The sequence below is a fragment of the Miniopterus schreibersii genome (assembly GCF_964146895.1).
Source record: "Miniopterus schreibersii genome assembly, chromosome: 20".
Taxonomy (NCBI): Eukaryota; Metazoa; Chordata; class Mammalia; order Chiroptera; family Miniopteridae; genus Miniopterus; species Miniopterus schreibersii.
Window position 1 is genome coordinate 20,176,513 of NC_138122.1, and position 10,624 is coordinate 20,187,136.

The 10,624-nt window shown below is 46.3% G+C and overlaps 2 protein-coding genes across 3 annotated transcripts in view; one reads left to right on the top strand and one right to left on the bottom strand.

Annotated features, from left to right (window-relative positions):
• Window positions 1–2,637, top strand: part of ANKRD13A (ankyrin repeat domain 13A) — a 29,127-nt gene extending 26,490 nt beyond the window's left edge. For both annotated transcript variants that reach the window (XM_081123444.1, XM_081123445.1), the window contains one exon: window positions 573–2,637. In XM_081123444.1, coding sequence (XP_080979570.1) covers window positions 573–768 — 196 coding nt within the window. In that variant the 3' untranslated portion in view covers window positions 769–2,637. The remainder of the gene's footprint in view (window positions 1–572) is intronic.
• A 4,106-nt stretch (window positions 2,638–6,743) lies between these two features.
• LOC308549888 (uncharacterized protein C12orf76 homolog) lies at window positions 6,744–9,583 on the bottom strand. Its single transcript, XM_081123018.1, has 2 exons — window positions 9,402–9,583; window positions 6,744–8,035 (listed from the first exon to the last, which is right to left on the bottom strand). Exons 1-2 carry the CDS (start codon window positions 9,535–9,537, stop codon window positions 7,950–7,952), a joined length of 222 nt encoding a protein of 73 aa, XP_080979144.1. The 5' UTR covers window positions 9,538–9,583; the 3' UTR covers window positions 6,744–7,949.
• Window positions 9,584–10,624: the final 1,041 nt, after the last annotated feature.

A 10,624-nucleotide genomic window follows, 5' to 3' on the forward strand; every position in this document is an offset into this window, starting at 1 on the left:
TGTGGCAGTTACTCATTAAAACAGCTCTAATCTCTTGGTGGCTGAGTTTCTAAGAATGGTCGATAGAATTGCTGACTTGTTCACAGGCCAGTACCATTGGCAGACAGGCCCCAAGGAAATGTTTTCTGATGGTCTGATCTGTCAAGAATGTGTGATCATATAGGATCTAGATACCCTCAGTGGGGCATTTACATAATTTTAAAGATGATGGCATTTTGGAAAAGAACTAGAGTTCTTTTTTTTTAAATGGAAGAAACCAGAAAGATTCATTTTACAAAGCACTCTCCTAAACTTTGGGCATATGAATACCTGTTGAAGAACTTGGGTTTTGCTTCAAAATAGATTCAAGTTCAATTCCTAGCCCCATCACTTAGTAGCTGGGTGATCTTCGGCACGTTTCTCACCTGTATATGGCCCCATTTGTGAGATCAAATGGCATCACGTACACAAAGTGCATATAATGTACCCAGCACAGTGTGCACTTGGTAAGAAGTTAAGAAATGTAATTGCTGTTGCTGCCATAATGACGATGATAATTCCTGTTTCTTTTTTCCCCTGCTTTTCCAACACAGGGCCATCCAGGAAAGCCTCCTCACCAGCTCAGAAGGCCTATGCCCTGGTGCCTCAAATGAGACCAGCCGTTTTGATAGCGATTTGCAGCTGGCCATGGAGCTCTCTGCCAAAGAGCTGGAGGAGCAAGAGCTCCGGCTTCGGGAGGAGGAGGCGGAGCTCCAGCAAGTCTTACAGCTGTCTCTCACTGAGAAATAGACCCTTCCGCCCACAGGCTGCACAAAGCAGAGGCTCTGGGCTGCACGCTGGTGCTACGTTACCAGGGCCCTGGGACTGAGGGACTGCACCTCGCATGTGCACAGCAGACGGCAGCTGCCCCCTTCTTTACGCAGAGGTGCAGGACCAGGGACTCCCTGGTCCATCCATGACACTCCCTGGTGAAGGGGCTGGGGACCGTCAGGCCACATCTCCAGGCTAAGGGGAGGAGAGCATCGTCACTTTCCATGAGCTACATTGGCTTGCAGGTCACATTTTTACTACCAGCTTTAGACAAAAACCCCAATCCCCGCAGGTCTGTAGGTTAATTTTTACCAAGGAGTGATAACAAAACAAGTTATTGCAGTCAGGGTGCTTTTATATATGAGAGCAGCAGCCTTTGTAGAGTGTGGTTTATGAAAATTTATGATACTTATTTACAGTTCACCAAAGAAATGGGTAATCTGTGCCGATCTACTCTTTTATTTTTACCTTTATACAGGGTTTCTAGGCCACCATCACTGTTCCTCCATCTCCACCTTATTCCATTCCTTCCACCCCCAGCTAAAGTTAAAGAGGAGATGTGTACAGGATCTATTTTAGATTAGGGTTAACTATTTGCATCAAATTAAGATATACTAATGACCACGGATGTTGCCTTAGCCTTAAAAATTAATAATTTCAAACCACCTCACTTCACGTATTGAGGGATCTGATTTGTATTTGTAAAGGCAGTTCCTTTGAGAGTAGGATCCTCCAGGCTAAACCCAAGGCAGCTAATCTTGGCCCTGAAGGAACAGCTAGGAGAACCTGAGCTCTATTCTTGAAGTGGGCAGGCTGGCCAAAACACCGGACAGCATAGAACCAAACAAGTGTGTGTGTGCGCCACGCCTTCCCTAGCGCAGGACTTCCACATATAGGTCCAGGAAGCTCCTCCCACTGCATGGCCTTGGCTCACTTGAGAAGGGGTGGAAATTAGAAAGGGAGCTACAAATGGAACTCAGTGGCTCTGCAAAAGGGAAAGTGATGATTCCACGTTGCTTTTTAGAGTTCAAATCAACATCTTTCTGGATAAATATATTTTTTAACAGAATCTTTTTATTATTTTTAAAAGATATAAAAACTATTCCCATCAGTAGCAATACAAGGTTATACATTTTAACCAGATTTTCTCAGGCCTTTTTTGAATACTTTTAGTAGTTAACTATTTTGTCTAACCCTTCTGTAAATAACCATCGCAGAACATGCAGAACCCTGGGGAATACAGCTGAGGGTACCCTCTCCAGCCGGCTCTGTATTCATTCCCATAGGCTGCACTGAAAATTACCTGGTAAATAATATCCTCCTCTGCTTTACATCAGTTTCCTATGTGTTGGCCTTCTTTTGGGATAGGAAGAGAAACATAAACTACCAGTCCAGTTAAAGTCTGTATTATACAGTTAGCATTGCCAGTAAAACGTTCCTAGTCACAAAGAAATGTGCTTTTGATTCCATATAAACATCTGTCTTTTTTGTCATGATCTGACCAAGATTCCTTCTCTGCACACCAGGCCAGTATATGCAGCGTCACATTTGTTTCAGATACATACCCTGGCGTTTTGTTTACTTAATATTTACCTTGCGTGAGGACACTCCTTGGGAATGGCTGCAGTGAGGCCCCATTGTTTACTCACTGAGGTGAACCATAGGTAATCTCTTACGTTGGCATTCCATTGTTCTGCTTCCCCATGTCTCTGACTTTCTCCCAGGAAGCCAATTAAAAAGGGACTGAGCTTTTTGTCAACCTGTCTGCAGCGTTTTTCGTTTATGTTTTCACTCTCTTAAAATGCAAATAAAGACTGCTTCCTTAGAGGGTGCTCATTCACTAGCCTAGACAGCCTTTGGTCTTTTTCTTTCACCTTGTTTTTCTCATCACTGAACGAACCCACACTTCCAGTTTCGTGTGATACTAGAACATCAGAATGCCCGCCCAGTGCTCAGCTGTATATTACAAGGTGACATGCTCCTCTCAGCCTTCCTGCCCAATCATACAGTCCACACGCCCAATGCTCCTTGTTTCAAATGGAAACTAAAAGCAAGCCAGTGGCAGGACTGCTCTGAGACCTCTTCAGCCCTCCTCTTGGAAACAGACTGTGAAAGAAAACTGTTACTCTGATCAAGATGCAACATCTACAGCTTATTTAGTTAAAAAACAGTCTCCTGCTGAAGGCAGATGATATCTAAGACAAGTTGGACTGTGGCAACTTTAAACGACTGCAGCACAGTAAGTGATGGAGTTCAAAGTCCAAACTAGGCCCATGTCTAGAAATACGTGTGATTTAAAACCGAGATCCAGGAGACTGAACAAGATGGCAGCGCAGGTAACCGCTGTGCCTGCCGCCTCCCGCAACCACATCAAAATGACAACTAAAATACAGAACCACCATCACTCAGAACCTCCTGAGATCTGGCTGAACAGAAGCCCTACAACCAGGGAACTGAAGGAGCATCGGGACCGGGAGGAGGGACGGAGACGCGGGTGGATCGGGGCTGGATCTTGGAGACTCGGTCGCAGGCCCACCCCCAGTGCTCCGGGTTAAATCTGGGAGGGAATCTCGGCGGTGGAGGTTTCCTGGAGGAGTGAGGGATCCCAGCCCCACAGCAGGCCCTCAGCCCGGGGCTCCAGGCTGGGAAGAGATGTTCCCACAACCTCGGGCTGTGAAACCAGTGGGGACTGTCGCTGAGGGTCGCGGAGGCTGCGGGAGCCCCAGCAGCGCCTCCCAAAGGGCCCGGCACGGACTCACTCGGACGCTCCCTCTGAGCCCAGCGCCGGGCAGCAGCCAGAAAGGACCCGGGACACTCGGGGAGGAACTAACCTGCCTGGAGTCGGGGCAAGAGCTGGAGGGCGGCTTCCTGCCAGGCAGAAGAGCTGGCGGAGGCCATGGCTCCTGTGGCGAGTCCTCCCGGCACACAGCCGGCAGGCAGGCGCCATATTGGAATTGCCGGCACCTGACGCACACCTTTGGCCCCGCCCCTCCCACCTGCAGCTCATCCAGGCCGTTTCCAGGGGCCTTTCTATGCAAGTGGCCTCTCAAGCCTCATGCTTAGGACTTTCCTAAAATCTCTCAAACAAGCAGCAGCTGGCCTCAGCGTGCCCCAGACCTCTTGATAAGCGGCCCCAGGCCTGGCACTAGCGGCAGCCTGCACTGGCTCATAGCTTGGCCTCTCCTGGACACCTCCAAGCCCGGCACAAGTAGCAGCCAACTAGGGTTTGCTGTGTAGCTCATGCTGGGTGGCCCTGGGCAAGGCACTGGCAGAAGCTGACTGTGCACCTCCCTGGAGGCCCCAGAGACAGTGCACCTGGTGGTCAGCCTCCACCACGCTGGACTACAACCCTACCATATCCACGAGTGACACTCAAGAGGCGCACTTGGTGAACACCAAAGCTCCACTGAAATAAATCCTGCTCCATAGGGGTGTCTCCAGCACAGCAGCTCTTCGGCTGTAGCTGCAGCTGGTCCCTCGCAACCTATTGGCCTGGAGGTCAATTCCTCCCAGTGATACCAACAGCAACCAAGGCTCAAGTACAACAGGACAGTGCACACAACCCACACAGGGGAGCACCTAGAAGGCCCAGCTCAGGTGACTGGGGAGGCTGAGCCACTGCACCCTACAGGACACCTACTACACAAAGCCACTCTACAAATTCCAGGAGACATAGCAGCTCTACCTAATACATAGAAACAAACACCTGGAAGCAGCCAAAATGTGGAGGCAAAGAAACATGTCACAAAGGAAAGAACAGAAGAAATCTCTAGAAGAGGAACTAAATGAAATAGAGCCAAGCAAGCTACGAGATACAGAGTTCAGAATAATGGTCATAAGGATGCTCAAGGATCTTAGTAAGACTACTAAGGAAACTAGTGAGATCATCAATGACATAATAAAGTACCAATCAGAAATGAAGGCTACATGAACTGAAATGAATAATTTACAGGGAATCAACAGTAGAGCAGAAGACGCTGAGAATCAAATCAGCAGTTTGGAACATGAGGAAACAAAACACCCAACCAGAAGAGCAAAAAGAAAAAAGAATCCAGAAATATGAAGATAGTGTAGGGAGTCTCTGGGACAAGTTCAAGAGGCCCAACATTCGTATTATTGGGGTGCCAGGAGAGGAAAGAGCAAGAAATTGAAAACCTATTTGAAAAAATAATGACAGAAAACTTCCCCTACCTGGGGAAAGAAATAGACTTACAAGTCCAGGAAGCACAGAGAGTCCCAAACAAGAGGAACCCAAAGAGGCCCATACCAAGACACATCATTAATTAAAATGCCAAAGGCTAAAGACAAAGAGAGAATCTTAAAAGCAGCAAGAGAAAAGCAGTTAGTTACCTACAAGGGAGCACCCATACGACTGTCAGCTGATTTCTCAACAGAAACCTTGCAGGCCAGAAGGGAGTGGCAAGAAATATTCACAATGATGAAAAACAAGAACCTACAACCAAGATGACTCTACCCAGCAAAGCTACCATTTAGAACTGAAGGTCAGATAAAGAGCTTCACAGATAAGAAAAAGCTAAAGGAGTTCACCACCACCAGACCAGCACTACATGAAATGCTGAAAGGTCTTCTTTAAGAAGAAGCTAATGAACAAAAGAATCTGACAAACTAAATAGATCCAGAGACACTGAAACATACAACAGACGGTCCTATATCAGAGGGAAGAGGGAAGAGGGGTGGAGGGTGGGAAGAAATTAACCAAAGAAGTTATATGCATAACCCATGGACACAGATAATAATGCGGTGAAGGCTTGGGGAGGGGGGTGGAAGCCAGGTGGAGGGGGCCTATGGGGGGAAAAATGGGATACCTGTAATACTTTCAACAATAAAGATAAATTTAAAAAATAAAACAGATCCAGCTGGAAAAAATATAATATACTCTTAAGACTCCAGAGCCCCTAAATCTCAAGCAGCACTTGCAGACTTCTTAATCTCAACTTTGAAGAAAGTTAAGATCAGTGTTTGCTAAAACTACTCATTTTTATGATTGAGGTAAATTAATCATATGTATTCATTTGCATACTTGGTAGGTATTCTGAGTACAGCTCAGTTTATGAGGTCTAGGGTTTGGCTACCACCCTCCCCGTACTCCCTAAGATGGTCAGGAAATAATATAATTAAATAATTCTACCTGAAGATACTAGTTGGTTAGTCTCTGGTACATAAAGCTTTTCAGTATAATTCCCTCTCTTCCAGAACTGATCTTATCTTTACTTGTCTCTCTGTAGCAAGCCTCTTTCTACAAAGATGATTTTGTCTTACTTTAGCTTGAAATCTTAGACTAAACAGACGGTAACACTGGAGTGAGGATGTAGGCTGGGTTTTGGATTTGTATGTGGAATAACTATTGCAAAGCTTTTTCAGAAAATGAACATGATCCTACTACCTGGCTGGCGATTACTGAACAAACAGCAGGTTACAAGATTTACAGGGCTGGCAAGTTTTTACTGTTTCCCTTTAAAATCCTAAAAGTGGCAATAAATTTTTTGGCAGCATATCAAAATGTGGCATTCCAGATGAGGTGGGACTTAACTCTGTCAATGCCAGTCTCAGAATCCCACCTACACCTCCTTCCAGTCAGTAACCAAGGATTTCTATGGGACAGGCTAACGAGTAATCCCACCTTCATTTGTTAGTTTTCAAATCGTTTCATCTCCACAATACTTAAGATAAAGTGTGTATATCACCATTTCACAGATGAGAAACTGAGGCTCTGGCAAAGTTAAGCCTGCTTTTAACTGGAGCTGAAACAAGACCCCTGACCCAGCCTGAGAGATTAATCTAGCTCAATTTTCTGAAATAGTACCTTGCCTTTGGGAAATAGTATTATTTCACAGATGAATTTAAAATTCCACTTCACAGTGCTCCTTAGAGATTAGATTCAAACACACACCTGCATTTTAAACAGTTGGAACATAATTAGGAGTAAAACAGTGTAAGATTTTACTTTAATTTTAATTGACATTTGCTGAAAAGCACAGAACAGTTAACATTTGAATGGCTCAATGTTAGGGTTACAAACGAAATCCTTAAGTCAGAGTTACAGAATCCCACATTAGTTATTTCACATTAAGTGCAGGTTGTTTAAAAAAACAAAACAAAACAGTGCTGTGTTTGAACGGAGCACAAGACAAGCACTTCAGTTTAATAATAAAATTAAACCTAGCACCTTTACAATAAAATAAATACTGATAACCACTTTGTAAGTACGAAATATTTCAGTGGTGGGGGGTATCCAGTTCACCAACAGTGCAAACAAATAGCAGCATTTTCTACGTTGAAATAAAATTTGTGTAAACACATATACACCCGCCACTCTGCCTGGTATAGTGAGTCCTCCTCACCCAGGGCCGAAAGGAGTTCCTGCTGAGTCTGCTAGATTCCAAATCTGAAAAGCTACCACAAGTTTTAGGCCAAGGGCTGGAAAGATTTAAGTGCAGTACAAGGGAGATCGTATGTTTGAGCAGGAAGGAGTTCTTTTTCAGATGGGCCAACTAGAAACATTTCCAATCCACCCCCAGAGCCCTCCAGCCTAAGGGTACACATGATCATAGGCCTACCTGATGTGACCCTGACTTCAGTGAGGGTATCTGAGTGCAGAGCTGGATGCTGCATGAGCGATGGCCTAAGTTTCCCACAGCGGACACTGCTTTGCAACCAAAGTACTTTAGGCCAACTCAGTATAATTAAAAACATTTGTGATTCTTAACCTAACTGTCACCAGATGGTTCTTAAGTAGGGCATGTCTGTCTATATGTTAAGTATTCCTGTTAATCTTTTCAAACATTAACAATTAGTCCTTTCCAATGTGGTTTTTATGTCACAAGGTTACCGTGTTTCTTTTTCATAAGCACTCCAGCTTAACACTAAACTTTACACTGAGCTTTAGGTCTTACTTTTAACAAGTATAGCCACATATAAAAAGAAATACTAGAAGCAGACTCAGTGGCCAATTATTTGCATTACAGTGTTAGGGAAAAAATAGCTGCTAAGTGTTTTTTCTAAATCAGAATTTACCAACTGTCCAGACCAAAGATCATTTCCAAGCAGGAAAGTTCAGGTTCCAGCTTCTCCACTGACCCGTGTGCAACACAACTTATTCTTTTCCCAAAGGCTTGTGGAAGAACTTGCTTGCTCGGCCGTCATCGACGCCGAATGGGCTTGTAGACACAAAATGCCATAAGGATCATGGTCACCAGCAGGATGCTGAAAATGGTTCCCATCAACACTGCAAAAGGAATACAGGTTACCTCCTAATGGCAGCTCAAGGTTCTGTAAGTCATTCATTCATTGGCGATGATTTACCAAATGCCACTTGGTTCCAGGTGCGAGGGGAAACTGCCATGAACAGACCCTCTCTCTGGAAGTCTCCATGTATTTGGGGGAGAGAATGTAAACAAATAAGAGCATTTCACATAGCCTGAAGAGCTACAGTTATGTGACAGTGATGGGGGAGGGGTAGATATGGTGGTGGAGGAAGCATCTAAGGTGGGGACACAGGAGCTGAGACCTTAATGAAATGAAGGAGCCGGCTGTGTGAAGATTTGCAGGATGAGCACTGCAGGCCCCAGGATCAGCAAATGAAGGGCCTTGAGGCCAGAGCAAGCCAAAAAGCCAATGGCAAGTGTGGCAGAGGCGGGAACAGTAAAGGTGAAAGGCAGGAAATGAAGCCAGAGAGGAAGGTATTAGCTTCACGAATCTACTATGTTTTTGAGAGTAAATTTCACGACTAAAATTTACAATGTGCTCAGGTGAGAAGTGGGACCTACAACTGATAACTCAAGTTGACCTGTGGTACAGGACTAGATATAAGGACCTGGGCTTTAAACTAACATTACCAGCAACCTGCCGGGAGTGACACGCACTCCCGATTGTGTGACTATCTCAGAGACTGTGGGAGTTCAAAATGGTGTTACTTTTAACAAGCAAATGTACGTTTATGTGTATGTGGGCCCATCCCAGGTTCCAGCTTGGGGCCTAACCATGGTTGTTTACCAGTCCAGTTACTGTTCCTCTAAAACTCCAAGATTTGGCCATAGTTTTATCTAAATCAGTAAATTAGGGGTATTTGTGAACCCCCCAACCAATTCCTCCATACTTAACCCAGTTATTATTTAAAAACGGACCAGATAGAAATCACATCTTTTTTTCAGTGAGAAGAAAGGATAAAGGTGACAAAGACAGTGCGTCACAACTCCAAAAGGACAGAAGTAATACAGGAAATGCACAACCAGTATCAATTACCGTTACTGCTATGACTATTGCCCCACCTGGGAAAGAAGAGGGGGTGGGGTATATACCACTATGCGCCCTGTTGCCTAGCCTGGGCCCACAAAGCCAGAGAGGAGGGGACCCAGATTGAGACCCAGGTCTCGGGCCTCGCAGATCATTCATGCAACCAGCACGTACTGAGAGCCGAGTGTGTACCCGGCCTTGCGCTGAGCGGTAAAGCTCAGGCCGTCTTCCCCAGGCCTTTGGAGAGGTCGCACCCGCATCCCCAGCCCCCAACCCTCACTCATGCCCCGCCGCCCGCCCCGCGCGTGCCAAGGCTCCCGGTGCCCCGAGAGGCGGAAGCGCAGCCCGCAGCCGCTCACCCAGATTCTGCCCACGCAGCACCGCGAACGGCCGACTCTGCTCCAGCGGCTCCATCGGGCTCGGCGCCTTCACCTGCCCCACGAGAAGGCTGCACAGGCCGAGGCACAGCCGCCACCACCACACTGCACCAAGCATCTTCCCGGGCTCGTAGCTGCAGCGTCCACTTCCGCCGGAAGTCCCGGCTCCCCTTCCGTCACTGCATCCGCCTGTCAAGAGCGCCGTTGCCAGGGTAACCGTAGTGCCGCCTCCGCACTTCGCTCAGTTTCAGCAGCGGCCGGCTTTCTGCAGGATCGCTGTCCCCTTGGGCAGTGCCCGCGCCTCTCTCCGTCCCGCCAAGCCCAACTTTCCCCCTTCCTTTGGACTCCAGACCTCTTTCCTCAGAGGTCTCTTAGGTCCAAGCTGGATCTATCGAATATTTTTTTTTTAGAATCCGTGCAGATAAAATCGAAGCAGTAATTTTAAAAAAACGAAACTCCCAACAAACAAGAGTCCTGGACCGGATGTCTTCACAGGTGAATTTTTTAAAAAAGACTTTGTTCTTTTATTTTGATCCTTCCCCGAGGATAATCGATGCGAGAAACACTGATCGGCTGCCTCCCGCACGCCCTCTACCGGGGGTGAAGCCTGCAGCCTGTGTGCCCCAACCGGGAGCGGAACCCACAACCTTCTGGTGGGTGAGACACTGCGCCAACCAACTAAGCCACCTGGCCAGGCCATCAGTTGCATTTTTATACACCGGCACTAGCAGGAAGGGAAAATAAGAAACAATCCCATCTACAATTGCATAAAAAAATAAAATAAAATACCTAGGAATAAATTTAGCCAAGGAGATAAAAGACCTGTATTTGGAAAATTATAAGACACTGAAGACCCGGAAAGACCTGGGCGCACTATCATTCAGGGAAGGGTGGAGTTCCCCACTCAGGCCTCATTAAACTAATAAGCATATCACATGTCACAGAACAGGGAACTGAGGATAGAGCGGGGCTAAGTCACTTTCCCAAGTTCATGTGGCTTTCAGGATGATTTCACACAGATCATCAGACACCAGCTCCCATGCTTAGTCACTGTGCTGTGCCGACTTTCTATATTGTCTCATTCAAATAAAGTCCTGTCCGCACACGATCAGTGTGCTGGGTGTTTTCAGTGCATACCACACTGCAACAACATTGCTCTTCTAAGTCCAACCCAGAACCAGTTGGGTCCACTAGGCAGCTAGCTG

Excerpts from the sequence above, each read along its gene's own strand:
- LOC308549888 (XM_081123018.1), bottom strand. The coding sequence starts at position 9,537 with ATGCTTGGTGCAGTGTGGTGGTGGCGGCTGTGCCTCGGCCTGTGCAGC. Across the intron at positions 8,036-9,401 it reads GCTGCGTGGGCAGAATCTGG|TGTTGATGGGAACCATTTTC; the intron begins GTGAGCGGCTGC and ends TTCCTTTTGCAG.